At 52.9% G+C, this 13,962-nt stretch overlaps 5 protein-coding genes across 5 annotated transcripts; 1 reads left to right on the top strand and 4 right to left on the bottom strand.

Annotated features, from left to right (window-relative positions):
* Window positions 1-132: 132 nt before the first annotated feature.
* Window positions 133-3,499, top strand: A1O1_01959 (uncharacterized protein; the record flags this gene model as incomplete). The annotated part of the gene is made up of 3 exons (XM_007722871.1): window positions 133-146; window positions 199-253; window positions 305-3,499. The coding sequence occupies 3 exons, from the start codon at window positions 133-135 to the stop codon at window positions 3,497-3,499; spliced, it is 3,264 nt and encodes a 1,087-aa protein (XP_007721061.1).
* Window positions 3,500-4,284: 785 nt separating this feature from the next.
* Window positions 4,285-6,656, bottom strand: A1O1_01958 (NADH-ubiquinone oxidoreductase 78 kDa subunit, mitochondrial; the record flags this gene model as incomplete). Its single annotated transcript, XM_007722870.1, has 3 exons — window positions 4,285-4,387; window positions 4,477-6,381; window positions 6,448-6,656. 3 exons carry the CDS (start codon window positions 6,654-6,656, stop codon window positions 4,285-4,287), a joined length of 2,217 nt encoding a protein of 738 aa, XP_007721060.1.
* Window positions 6,657-7,162: 506 nt separating this feature from the next.
* Window positions 7,163-8,882, bottom strand: A1O1_01957 (uncharacterized protein; the record flags this gene model as incomplete). Its single annotated transcript, XM_007722869.1, has 2 exons — window positions 7,163-8,399; window positions 8,698-8,882. 2 exons carry the CDS (start codon window positions 8,880-8,882, stop codon window positions 7,163-7,165), a joined length of 1,422 nt encoding a protein of 473 aa, XP_007721059.1.
* A 276-nt stretch (window positions 8,883-9,158) lies between these two features.
* On the bottom strand, window positions 9,159-10,995 carry A1O1_01956 (uncharacterized protein; the record flags this gene model as incomplete). Its single annotated transcript, XM_007722868.1, has 3 exons — window positions 9,159-10,637; window positions 10,688-10,816; window positions 10,870-10,995. 3 exons carry the CDS (start codon window positions 10,993-10,995, stop codon window positions 9,159-9,161), a joined length of 1,734 nt encoding a protein of 577 aa, XP_007721058.1.
* An 882-nt stretch (window positions 10,996-11,877) lies between these two features.
* Window positions 11,878-12,723, bottom strand: A1O1_01955 (uncharacterized protein; the record flags this gene model as incomplete). Its single annotated transcript, XM_007722867.1, has 1 exon — window positions 11,878-12,723. The coding sequence occupies one exon, from the start codon at window positions 12,721-12,723 to the stop codon at window positions 11,878-11,880; it is 846 nt and encodes a 281-aa protein (XP_007721057.1).
* Window positions 12,724-13,962: the final 1,239 nt, after the last annotated feature.

Raw genomic sequence — 13,962 nt, 5'->3', positions numbered from 1 at the left:
GATCAGGCCGATGGCTCTTCCTTTCATTCCATGCATCCCGATCTCGGCAAGCACTTATCCACGTCTCGAGTGCATCGACCTTGAACCATGGGTCGTGGAGGCTGATACCCAAGTCCGGGCTTGATATCTGCCATGAAGTTCGCAAAGTACGCCAGCATGCAATCCAAGGATTGTGTCTGCACTCACTGACCATGTTAGGGAACTTGAGGACGAGGCCGTCCCAGAATGGAGGGTCAAATATCTTGATTACAAGGTTAGTCGGAGAACTCCTCCATTCTGCCGACCTCCTTACTGATTGCAACAGCAAGGCAAAAAGAAAATCAAGGCCATCTCGAAAGCGCTACGGAACCTGAACAGAACGCCTGGCACTCCCGTCCGCCCAGCTCTACTCCCCGAAGACACCTCGGAAAGGATACCCTTCACACACTATGACTTCCATCGTCCGCGGCCGTATACCGCTCAGTCATTGCCCGATGTTGCAGGGACTGGTCGGGAGCAAGCTGAAGACCACTCCCAACGGCCAGGTACTGCACAGGCTAGCCGGACTTTGTTCGCACATTCGCCGCCTATTCTCATCCCCATTGCTCGAGGTGAAAGCAATGAGGCAACACTGGAGAGAAGACCACTACACAATGACGATGCATACATTCCAAATAGGAGGCAGATGAATTATGGGAGCATTGTGGGCACTCCACCGTTAGAGGAAACGCCGGGACAATTTGCGGCTCTTGAACTGCCCGATCCTGCACTGAGCCCAGCCCGGACTCGAACAGGTGCCGACGGCGAGATACCACCCGCTCTTGATGGTCTACCGTTGCCCGAAGCTGCCCAGGCACCTCCAGCTCCTGACGCATATCATGTCGGTGAAACCACACCTCGTCATAAGCACAACGTTGGGGGAACTCTTTCCAAAGCCATGTTCAAGGCTCGACACGCTGCCAAGAGGCAATCAATACCTGGCACGAAGCAGAACACTCAACCTCGTTCTTCGCTCAGGAGGTTCTTCTCCGCCTATCCTCTGGATGAGCCCCGGGAAAACGATGTCCAGCTCGTGGCCTATAGAGATCTCGACATGAAACAGGACGATTTCTTCGCCTTTCTGGACAGGGAACTGGAGAAGATTGAATCGTTTTACAAGATCAAAGAGGAAGAGGCGACGGAACGTCTCCGAATGCTTCGAGGTCAATTGCATGAGATGAGAGATCGCAGACTGACGGAAATCATCAAGTCGAAGCGGACCAAGGAACCATCTCAGCAGCATCTTGTTGACCTAGATCTACCTCTGAATGGGCGACCAAGAATACCAAACAAGGAGGACGCGCACTCCAACGGAAATGGTTCAACCTTCATCAAGAAGCCGATCGAAGAGGCTCTGGGTCGTCGCACGACCATTGGTAAGACCTCACAAGCAATGCAGCAGTTGAGTTCTCCTCCCGGACCGAAGGCACAAAACCGAGCCAATGATTCGAAGCAAGACTATGTTCGACACAAGCGTACAAACGATGTTCCATACAGATACGCCAAGAGACGGCTCAAGCTGGCATTGCAAGAATACTACCGCGGGCTGGAATTGCTCAAGTCCTATGCCCTCCTCAACCGAACAGCGTTTCGCAAAATAAACAAGAAATACGACAAGCTTGTGCAGGCTAGGCCGCCACTTCGATACATGGCAGAGAAGGTGAATGACGCTTACTTTGTACAAAGCGATGTGGTTGACAATCTCCTGATGGCGGTGGAAGACTTATATGCTCGGTATTTTGAGCGTGGGAATCATAAAATTGCTGTCCGAAAGCTTCGGTCTAGATTGGGTACCGGCGACCAGTCAGGAACCACATTCCGCAATGGCCTCTATGTCGCGGCGGGCACTTGTTTTGGCATATCTGGTCTAGTTCAAGCCGTGACTCTGCTTGCCGAGTCGCATCCACCGGTATCGACAAACACGAGCTACCTGCTACAACTCTATGCCGGCTACTTCCTGGGGCTTCTGCTGTTCCTTCTATTCTGCCTTGACTGTCGAATTTGGACCAAGGCGCATATCAACTACGTCTTCGTCTTCGAATTCGACACCCGACATGTTCTTGACTGGCGCCAGCTATCCGAGCTACCTTGTTTCTTTTTGTTTCTGAACGGGCTTTTCGTCTACATCAACTTCCAGCAAGACCCTAATGACTGGTTCTATCTCTACTGGCCGGTCGTGCTCATAGCCGTCACATTGGTGATCATGGCTCTTCCGTTCAAGGTGTTGTACTATAATGCGAGAAGGTGGTGGGGTTATTCGAACTGGAGACTGTTGCTGGCTGGTCTGTATCCTGTGGAATTTCGAGATTTCTACCTGGGCGATATGTATTGCTCGGAGACCTACGCCATGGGGCAGATCGAAGTCTTCTTTTGTTTGTACGCCACCGACTGGTCCAACCCGGTGAAGTGCAACTCAAATCACTCGCGTCTGTTGGGCTTCTTCACCGCCCTTCCCGCCGTATGGCGTGCATTCCAATGTCTGCGCCGATACTACGATACCCGCAACTGGTTTCCTCACCTCGCCAACTTTGTCAAATACCTCGGCAACATGTCATATTACATGACATTGTCGCTCTATCGTATCGACATGACCAACCAAATGAAGGCAGTCTTCATCACCTTCGCAGCTGTCAACGGGATGTACTCTTCCTTCTGGGATGTCTGCATGGACTTCAGTCTTGGAAACCCGTATGCCAAGCATCCATTCCTACGCGACCACCTCGCGTACAAGAAAGTCTGGGTCTATTACGTTGCGATGGTGGTCGATGTGGTCCTCAGACAGCAGTGGATCATGTACGCCATCTTCACAACCAACCTGCAGCATTCCGCCTACCTTTCTTTCTTCGTCAGCCTTGCCGAAGTTATCCGGAGAGGAATGTGGTCCTTGTTCCGTGTCGAGAACGAGCACTGCAACAACGTCGGAAAGTTCCGCGCCTCACGAGACATCCCCTTACCCTATGACATCCCCGAATCGCCTGGAATAACAAGCAAGACTCCGTCACCTGACCAGACAAGACAACTCCAGTCTCTACCAGGCGAACAACCTGTCCAACCAGACCTGCAGCACCATGCTACAGGAGTTGACGTGGAGCAGCAACAGCCCGCCGTGGCTGCCTCGCCGTCCCTTCGGCACCGCAAAGCTCCAACGCCTTCAACTCCTCGCACCCCAGGCATGCGCGCCCTGCAACGCGTTGGCACGGTCATTGCGGCCGCGCACGCGCAAGACTTCGAGAAACGGCGTAGACCTGAAGTCGAGGGACCTGAAGGCGCTGAAAACCGAAGCATACACACCGCTAATAGCAGCGACGATGATGACGATGACGATGATGACGACGACGATGACGAAGCCGCCGAGGACGACGGTGGAGATGAAGAGGTCGCGGAGCTCCGTCGCCAGGAGCGACAGGAACGGGAAATCGAGGAAACTGAAGTCGCAGAGGCTGAAAGGTTGGTGAGGCGAGCCAGGGGCGATGATGGTTGAATGCCTTCACATCCCTTCTTCCCTGTCTCCTTTTCTTGTCTACCCGTAGATAGTTGACTCTGCCATTACGATATGGGATGGCCCCATGGCTTTTGCCCCGAGTATCTAATGCGTGTAAGCAACTTACCAAAACCCAGTTGATAGGCGAAAGAATCCGTGGAGCAAAGGCCAAACATGTACGACTGGCGTGTCATGCTCCAGTCCGACTTTAGATCCAGTGGCTTCGAGGTTCCGACGGCGTAAGGATTATTACCTGTTGATTTGGAGAACGCAACCACGAGATAATCGTCTCTAGAAACATAGATGGTCAACATGTGGCACGGGTTTCGCATGCCTACTCGGTAGTCTCTACTTAGGTATATACCACTTGGTGATGAGCCTTCAGTACAGGCCCACTCTGGCAGATTTTGCAGAGGACGGCTGAGGCCACAGAGCCCAGGCCAAAATCCGCGCCGAACCCTGTTCATTGACCTTTTTGTTCGATTAGATGTTACAAAGAAAAGATAGGACGACTGGTCTGGTGTCGAAAATATTCTTGAGCATTGAGTGCGATCTACAGCCTGACCGCAACGCCAGTCTCATCACATTGACTTGCTGGCTTTGTTCCCCCCTATACACAAAATGGGGGTCGGCGATGAAAGGCTATCATCCCCTCTTTCTCTTTTCGCCCCGATTCGATCACTCTCATCACAAAAGCGCAGGCACCCCCAACCCAAGCCATCAAACAGCAAGCAAAACCGCGGTGCAGTGAATTTCAGAAGTACTTGTAGACCGTCTTGTCTGCTTTAACCGTACGAGATCTGCGCCTCCGGCTCGCCTGGGGCCATGAAGTTCGTGTTTGGATTGCCTGTCTTCTTGGCCGCTGAGCAGCGAGCCATTGTTGGGGAACTGTGGTAGGGTTTATATGTTAGCATACGATACAAGATTCCTTCAGGCTCATCGGATTTGTTTGGAGAAGGAATGAAGGGCAAGCTTACCTCCTTGAAATCACATCTGTCATGTAGAAGTCCTTGATGGGCAGTTCGAACGGCTTGCCCGAGGGTTTGGCGCCCTTGTGGGCATCCACCAGCTGGACTTTACTCAGGCTTGCCAGGGTGGTAGGTTCGAGAGTGTCGTAGCGTCGGAGGGCGGGGCTGATCTCTTCGAGACGGTCGCGGAGAACTTCGAGGTCATCATACGGGAGAGGGACGCCCAGGAACTCGGATGCCGCGCGGATGATCTTCCAGTCGGTGCGTGCGGCGCCGGGCAACGAAACAGCAGCACGGGATAGCTGGACGCGGCCTTCTGTGTTGACATATGTTCCGGACTTCTCGGTGTAAGCGGCGCCCGGGAGGACGACGTCGGCCAGTTGTGCACCAGTCTCGCCGTGGTGGCCTTGGTAAATCACAAAGGCGTCTTTAGGGATATCTGCCTCGGTGATCTCGTCGGCGCCGAGCAGCCAGACCATCTTGGGTTTCGTCTCCGCGACCTTCTGCGAGGGAGTGGTGAAGCCGACCTCGTAAGCTCCAGCTCGCGACGCGGCGCGTTGGAGGACGTTGTAGCCTTGCCATTCGGGGGTGAGGAAGTTGGCTGCGTTCTTGTCCACGAAGCTGCCGACCATCTCGAAGATGGCCGCTGCGTCAGGGTGTTCGGCAATCGCACTGCCCACAATGATCATCGGTCTCTTGGCCGATGCCAGCTTCTTGCCGAAGTCGCCAGCCAGAGCCTTCTTCACCGCCGCGGCATCGGTGCCGAGGTGATCATACTCGAAAGTGCTGTCGAAAGGCTCACCAACGTATCCGATCTCGAGAGGTGCTCGCAGCCATTGCTTTCGGATTCTGGCGTTCAAAACGGCAGCTTCCCATCGTGGGTTGCTCCCGATGATGAGCATGGCGTCTGCGTCCTCGACGCCAAAGATCTTGGAGTTGAAGAGGTAGTTTGATCGGACGTCAACACCGTGCGCAATCGGGGCACTACCGCCGGGCTGATCCAGGGCTAGGTTTTCCGAGTTCAATCTGTTGGCAAGGTCTTTCATGGCGACCAGGGATTCCGTTTCAATGAGATGTCCGGCGATCGCCTTGAATTCGTTCTCGGCAGGTTTCAGTCTGAGGTAGGCATTGCCAATCTCGGTAAGAGCCTGCTCCCATGTGGCAGGCAAGAATTTATCATCTCTCCGGATCAGAGGTGTGGTAAGTCTCTGTGTCTTCAATCCATCCATAGCGAACCGTGTCTTGTCATCGATCCATTCTTCATTGATATCGTCATTCAACCTGGGCAGGATCCGCTTGACTTCCAAACCTCTGGTGTCCACCCGGATGTTCGACCCCAGTCCGTTTAAGACGTCAATTGACTCGAATTTTGTGAGTTCCCAGGGTCTGTAGCTGAAAGCGCCCGGTTTGGTGAGCAAAGCACCTACGGGACACAAATCGGCCACGTTACCCGAAAGTTCCGTATCGAGGTTTCGTTCCAGATATGTGCCGATTTCAATAGAGTTGCCTCTCCCCGTAGACCCCAGCTCTGGTGCACCGGCGATCTCGTTGGTGAACCGAATACATCTTGTGCAGTGGATACATCTGTTCATCGAAGTCTTGATCAATGGTCCAATATTCTTGTCTTCGACTGCACGCTTGCCGCTGACTTCGTGAAATCGGCCCCGGTCAGCGCCATATCTCATTGACTGGTCTTGTAAATCGCATTGTCCACCTTGATCGCAAATGGGACAATCGAGGGGATGGTTGGCGAGTAGAAACTCCATGATACCCTCTCTTGCTTTGTGTGTCATGGGTGAGTTGGTCTTGACGACCATGCCGGGTTGGACGGGCCATGCGCAGGACGCTACGGGCTTCGGGACTCGTTCGACTTCGACCAAGCACATACGACAGTTACCGGCGATCAGGAGTTTTCTGAGAAGCACTCAAAGTCAGCGGCACGCACACTTTGGATCGACGGATACATAGGAGTGGCCATACTCGTGATAACAAAATCGGGGGATTGTGACACCAGCTTTTTCACAAGCCTGGATGAGAGCTGATCCAGCCTCTATCGACACTTTCTTTCCATCAATTGTGAGTTCGACCTCGGCGGGCCGTCGTGCAGAGGAGGCGAATGTCCGTGTCGTCCGTTGGCTCAAGGAACATGTCCTGGAGCGCGCCGCGGCGCGGAGAAGCTGAGACCGCATCTTGACACGACGAGCTGGTCTCAGCTACGATGGTTGGAACGGTGTTGGAAGGAATGTGGCGTCGACGAGGAGCTTCCGACAATTGAATGCAGGCCAGCTGCTCGATGTTTCTTGAGATCATTGTCTCGCAAACCCCAAATGATACGCCTGTGATTGGTTGGATTTGAGCTTGGCATTTGTCCTGATCTGGCATATGTTCTACGCCGCTTTAACGCCCATGTGTTTCTTTATCCGAATTTGTAAACATACACAGACAACGACATATGCTAAAGAGGACGTTGGATCTCGGCTGTAGCTAATGTGGTTGGCAGCGTGTTAGTCACTTCAGCAAGTCTAAACAATGATCCCTATTATCTGACTGTCGATGTGGATGTACATAGAGCTCGCTGGATATAATACATGGAAATGTGACTTTTATAGCTCGTCCACGATCAATCGTCCCCGAGCTGCTCACCGGCACCATTCCCGACAGAAATTCTGCCGCGCTGGGAAGCGGATTCGCCCACTCATGACTGTGAGGAGAACAATTCTCTTGCTTTCCTCCTCCAGATACCGAGTTTCTGCCAGAATGAAAGCCAGCAGAACATCACACTTCTGACGGGAATCCAAGCCAAACAGCCCTTGTCGATGTTGAATCCAAGCTCTTCGGCAATGAGGTCGACCATCCCGACCATGAGATTGACCGCTCCATTTTCACTGAACATGGCCACCTTGTTTCGTTGCGTGAGAGTCTGATAGCGCTTTGCTCTGGGAAACATGTTGGTTTCGTATTGTCGCACCCCTTCATCCATGTCCTGACCACTATGCGACGCCTGTTCGAGCGCCTCAGCCAACTCCAGCGAATCTGCCATTGCCTTGTTGACCCCCTCGCCTGCGAACGGAGTCATGAGACTAGCGGCGTCACCAATCAGGGTGAACCCGTTCCTGTGGTCCCACGTATTGCCTACTGGCAGTTCGTATAGGGGCCAGGGCCGGAAGTTGGTGCTAGCGCGGATGCATCGCAGGATATCAGAAGCCCAGCCGATGTAGTTCTCGATGACCTTGTCCTTCAGTTTCGCCTCGTCGCTACCGTATGCGGCCATCAGGTCCGCTGGATATGTCTCGTTGCCGGCAATCCAGATCCCGACCTTCAAGCTTTCGTTGGCCATTCGTTGCACGGTCAGGTTCACATGGTCTGAGGACACAAGATAGCTACCTCGACCGACAATCTTGGAGATTTTGGGGTACTGTTCGTGGGATGTTGGGATGGTGCTTTCAAAGCCGCAGATGCCAGAATAACATGGCCGCACATCTGTCAAGACATCTCGCACTTTTGACCACGCGCCATCTGCACCCACGACCAGGTCAAATGGTCCAGCTGTGGGTCCGTCACGGAAAGTCAAGATGCCCGCACTGGGGCCGACAGACTGTAGCGTCTTGCCCCAATGGATCGACTCCGGGTTGATGCTTTTCAGGAGTAATCCCTTGAGGTCTTCGCGGTCGATCTCTGGCCGTGCATATTCGGAGTCACCGGATGTTTTGTCGAGGTCCTGCATGTGGGTCAGGACCGTGTTGTTCTTGTCTGTGATGAACATCTCCTCGCCGTCGTATCGAAGATGCTCGTGCGCTGCGTCATATAGACCGGCCTTCTTCAGCGCAGCCAATCCCGACTCCGGATGCAGGTCCAGAGTGCCGCCTTGAAAGAACCGTGCATTGGGAGAGGCATCTCTTTCGAATATGGTTTGAGATGTCGACTTGGGCGATCTGAAGGCATCGCGCAAGGGTCAGCCCTGCCGGACCGGCACCGATGATTGCTATGCTGTTTGGCATGGATTGTGGTTGAGACTCTGGCCACGCCGCGTCAGACGATGGCAAGTTTAGTATAAGCGACGATGTTGAGAGACAGAATGTCGGTCTCGTTGGATGTCTTTAAGAGCACTGCACTGTTCGAGAGTGAGGGTCAAACGTGTAGGAGGTGACGTACACCAAGTACAGAGAGGGTATAGTTCTTTAACAATGGTAAGAAGAAGTCGTCTGATGGTGCAAGGGGATAGTCTAAAACTCTTCTGTCGCCTTGATTCTGGCTGTCGAGCTCTTTATACGGCTGGAATCCCCTCGCATCGTTGGACCACTGACGCGCAATGCAGCCGAGAACCCATTGATAAGGTACTCGTCGCTCGTCGCCCAGAATCCAAGCAACAGTTTGATGGCCGTGGGAGGGGTTTCGTACCTACATCCATGAGGCATGTGCTTTGAGGTTGGAAGTCATTGTTTCAAGAACATGGATTGGGAGAAAGTGGAGATGTAGCCGCTCCTTCGGGCCGGGCTGAGGGCTTCCCGGCCGAGATATGGGCATGTCTTCCTCTCACTGATGACAACATGCTTTAAATACGGTAATACTTCCCATCCATCAAAGGCGGTCTTACATTCTTGAATGTCTGCATGTGTTTTGCATTTGTCGTTGCGCATATGAGCAGTATTGATGTTGTGTTTATCTATTAAAATAGCGTGCAATGGCAACATCTATACCATCATTGCCCCCATTCCCACCATGGCAGCAAACCCGACCTCGCCCGTCAAGTCTCGCTTGTGGACATGCACCGCCGCGCTGGAACTGGTGGCCGACGACGCCTCTGTCTGCGTAGAACTGGGAGGGTGGTAGGCCACAGCCACGGGACACTGAGAGCTGTCGCATGCAGCCGCAAGCTGGGGACTGGGCACGAACGTCCTGATCGGCCGTGTGTTATTCTTGAGTGCGTTTCCTTGTGCGTCTAGGCCTTCAACCATGCTCCATTGATGATATCGGGGCGCCGTGAACATGGTCTCAAAGCCTAACTTGTCAACCGTGTTCACTACCGTCCACGGTCCATTGCGAGATGTGCTGGCGTAGAGGCGCCATTGAGCCACTTGCGTGGCGCCATTCCAACTCACCCAATAGAATGTCGGGGCACTCGTGTTGTGCGCATAGGTGTATAAGGCCGGAGCGTCTGTGGGATTGGATGTGAAGTTCTGCTTGTACGCCCGATAGTTCATTGACCCTGATGTGGCAAAATGGCCCTGCTGTACCATATGTCCATCAGGAGCATACTCGGAAATGTACGCGTTCGACCCCCAGCCCAGGAAGACATTCGAAGTCCTCCAGTCCTGGTTTGACCCGAGCAGCTGCATATTTCCTTGAGATGCCGAGATGAATTGATACGGCGCAACAAACTCCTGAATAAGCGACACCGAGTTTGCTGTATGGTCCAGTTTCAGATACATGCCTGCCGAGTAGCGCGAAGTCTGGTTGAATCCATTCGAGGCGTTGTCAAACAACGAGATAATGGTCGTGCTCCTGTTTTCCTCGCGGAACCGTGCATCATGCTGGAAACTGAAATTCAAACCCGGGGCGAAACTGAAATCGGAAGCTTTTCCACCCAGCCTCCAGATTATATGTCCGTCTTGCCCAGATACCTTGTAGACGGTGGACGTGTGACGCGCAGAGACTAAGTAGTCGCCATCGGCGTTTTGGTCTACGCTGTTAATGTGGAAGTAATCCCACGGACTGGTCGAAGTAAACCCATTGCCGGAGACCTCGGTCGTGTCGGGCAAGACAAAGGATTCTTCCAACGGAACGTGGTCGATAGCCGACCATTCGAACAATAGTTGGCTAGTCCCCAGCTCAATGTGCTGGAAGAAGTTGTTTTGAATCCAGCCTTGGCCAGAGGTGACATTGTACTCTGTCAAGTCGTAGTGTTCGGGATTGTACAAGGTGAATAGGGCCGACTTCCCGCCGTCTAGGACATTGTATTCGTGTTCATCAAAATTCGCCAATCCGCCCTGAGAATGTATCGATGTCCTGCTGGTGAATGTGTCGTCGAGGACCGCCGCATACCCGCGGACGTACCCGACGTTCTGGGCGCCGGTGATGAAGCAGAGATTGTCGGTACCGTTGATCGAACAGACATGGAAGTTATGCGACGGGCCGCCGCCAGTCGAGCCGAAGCCAGAGTATACCAGATTCTTGCAACCGTCAGCATAGTCTTTTACTCATCTCCGCACATGCAACTGACTCCTCTGTTGTCATAGATGTAGATCGCCTCTTGAAATGTCTGGTATGGCGCAAGGAAGATATATCCAGGAGCCACCGCCTCCTCGTCAAATAGGGAAATATTAAGGAAAGGCGCAAAGATGTCAGGTCTCTGTATACGCGTCAACCACAGCCAGTCACCATAAAACCGATCTTTTGGCTTACCGATTTGAATTGAGACAATGGCCCGGTACCATTCGTTCTAGTGGGCGCTGGACCCTGTGCTTGAGCGCCCGGGAAGATGCATGCTGTAAGAAGCGAGGCTGCAATGAGCCAGCCTACACTCCGCATAACGCAGGACGTCAAGTCTGGGCTGGTGAACCTCAATGTTCGCCTAGCTGCTTGCGTGCAGCAATTCCTAGCCGTTGAAGACGTTGAGTGACTTGGTCATGATCTCTGCGAGCACCGTTGTTCGAAATCACCACATCGCGAAGGAACTCCTCGTTGCAGCCACCCAGGGGAGAGCCTTATTGGTAGACTCCATCGTCCTGCTCCGGCCGTCAGTGAGAAGGAGATTTCCCGGTGGCTGAGGGTTCCGCCAATTGCTGTGTAGTGTGGAGAAAGCTGGACGTCGTCCGAGATCTGTTGTCGTCGCTGCCCAGATCGACCAATCAATCTAGAAGACCGAGCATGTAGGATGGCCATTGTCGCGGGGCGATGTCAGTCGATTCTGCACTCTGCACGCGTGCAGATCGCAGGCATTGGGTATATCGTAAGCTGAGCAAAGATATAATATGTTGTAGGTGAATATACATGCACGAGTATGATAGTCCAGCAGATGCGCAAAGGATATTGGACATTCTGCTTTCATGCCCACAGGCGTTCAAGGGATTGCAGGACTGAGGTGAAGGCGCCTGGCCCAGTTAGACTGAGGCCTAGGGACTTTTGTACTGCCCACTGCAAGGAACATTAGGGAAGGCTAGGGCACCTATTGTTAGTGAGCACTAGGGGCAGACGCTAGGGAAACCCACCTATCCAATAATTCTAGGGGCTTCTTAGGCTCCTCCTTATCCATAGGCTTAAGGGAGCCTTAGGCTAGGAAGGCTGCTGGAGCTTCCAGGGATGCATCTTCCTCGCAACATCTTCTGCATTCACCAGATACATCTCCAGGACTCTCCGGATCGATCTCAGCATACCCTCATTATTCGTCGACCTCAAGCAAAAGATTCTCCATCACTGACTACCACGGAGCCTGTTCACCCCCCGCCAGCCCTTCTTGACAGCCCTCCACGAGTATAACTCCCCAGTGCTACGGTCCTCAACGTACCTCCACCACCAAGTCCATCCGCACATTCGTCGCGGTTCTTGTGCCGTCGCATCTACCAGGTCCCAGTTATCCGGGCGTTCTGCGACCGGAATGTCCTCCCATACGATCTGGCAGAGATGCAGACAAGACACGAAGCAGTAGACAAATGCATGCATGTCGCACTTCAAGCAGCTTATATCGGTCAGAGGGAACCGCATGCAAGCATTCATGCATGAGTTGACGTCGATGACTGCGGCTGCACCTTGAGCTTGGCGTGATCCCCGAATGCATGCTCGGCATGCTGTTATCGTTGACGTTGTCGTCGTCGTGGTCGTCCGTGGGAAGCGGTTTGGGAGTCGTCGACGTGGCTGCTGGATGAGTATTCCGTCCTCATCACTATCTTCCACAACAACACAGATGTAGCGGCATGGAGCTTTCCTCGCAGTTGCGGGCAACTCCTCTTGTTGTCGAGATGACCGTGGGCGGTGGAGTACTCTGGATGTTTCTCTACCCTCGTCAACATGGTCTAAAACGATATGAAGGGTCTGATGGCGCTCATAGTCCCTTTCCTCGTCCTCGTCCTCGTTCGTGTCATCCCATGGATCATCATCATCGGTATCGGGCTCTGGAGTACCGTCATCATCATAGTCCTCCTCTTCACTGGAAGTCGTTGAGCTGATCTCGTCACCATCATCATATTCCGCCTTATCAATGGTAATGGCAGTGTATTGCTGACCGAGCGCCAGAAGGGATGTTACTTCAATCCGGTCCATCTTTGCTAAAACCATGGCGAGTCTCCAGATGAAAATTGCGATAGGATATGTTTTGCAAGGGGGCGTTTGGGAGGGAGAAAGAGACAGAGAGAGACAAAATGGAGGACAGCAGAACAAGGCAGCTAGGGCATGGATAAAATTGCTCTCTTAGCTGCTGTCATGACAGCTGAATTGCTGGTTGATGACTTGAGCACCCTGGTTGCGAGTACTAACAACATCCAGGTGCAGAGAAATATCTGGTCATTCTCTGACCAGGACTCATCTCCACGAGGACCTATCTCCGTTCCGATTGGCACTTTACTCCCCCCCGTCACGAAGCAACTCTGCCAACTTCGCTGAAGAGTCTGATCATCGGATCGGCGGGTGTTGTCTGTGCCAGCACTGTATGCATGTCGACTTGCTATAGCGCTGAGCAGAGCTGAAGCTGTGGTGAGACACGGCTCGAAAGCACCGGGCCAGTAGCTAGCCGTGCCAGCGGAAAAAGTGCTGCGGGCGTTTGGATGGGGCAACGATGCCAAACGAATGCACTGGCGCTAGCCTTGCTCTTGCTCGAGGTGGAAACACCGACACGAACAACTCTTCCCTCCGGCCTTGGGTCTTTTTCGAGGCTGTGAAAAAACCTTGATCCAGAAGACTTCTTTCTCCCCTTCCCTTGTACCTACATTCCACCTAAGCTGATGTCGTGTGTCATAGCAGAAACGAAAGTGTTTCAGTGGCAGTCACAGACAGGGAAGGTTTGGACGGCTCAAGTACGCGGGTATGTACTGAGTATACTATACTGTACTGCCGAACTCCAGGGTGTTGTCAACTGGCACGGTACGGTCCTGGGAAAGTATAGAGTTTTTCCCTCAAAGTGTATCTGATGGGAGCCTGAGAAAGTATATTGCCGACAAGGCTCACAGTGGCAGGCTTGCCCTTGACGGGTCTCCAACTCGCCTCAAGCTTTCGGTGAATCTGGTAGGTAAGGTAAGGTACCTAGGTACTGGAGTTTATAGTACGATGTCTTACCCAATAGTAGATGAGAGATCTACCATAGTCGTCTCCGATTGGTTGACCCACCCACCACAAGGCTGCGCCCCTTTTACATACTGGATGCCAGGATCAGACGATGTACAGTCTGTACTATGATACACAATTTGCTTCAACAGGCCCACTTCGACTCACTTGGCCTTGGTCTCCTTGAGCGTTTTGTCAGACTAAGTCTGTGACCCAGACGAAGTCTCAATCTTTGTTGGTGTC

Source organism: Capronia coronata (genome assembly GCF_000585585.1).
Source record: "Capronia coronata CBS 617.96 chromosome Unknown acBCG-supercont1.2, whole genome shotgun sequence".
NCBI lineage: Eukaryota > Fungi > Ascomycota > Eurotiomycetes > Chaetothyriales > Herpotrichiellaceae > Capronia > Capronia coronata.
This window is presented reverse-complemented; position numbering and strand designations above follow the sequence as displayed.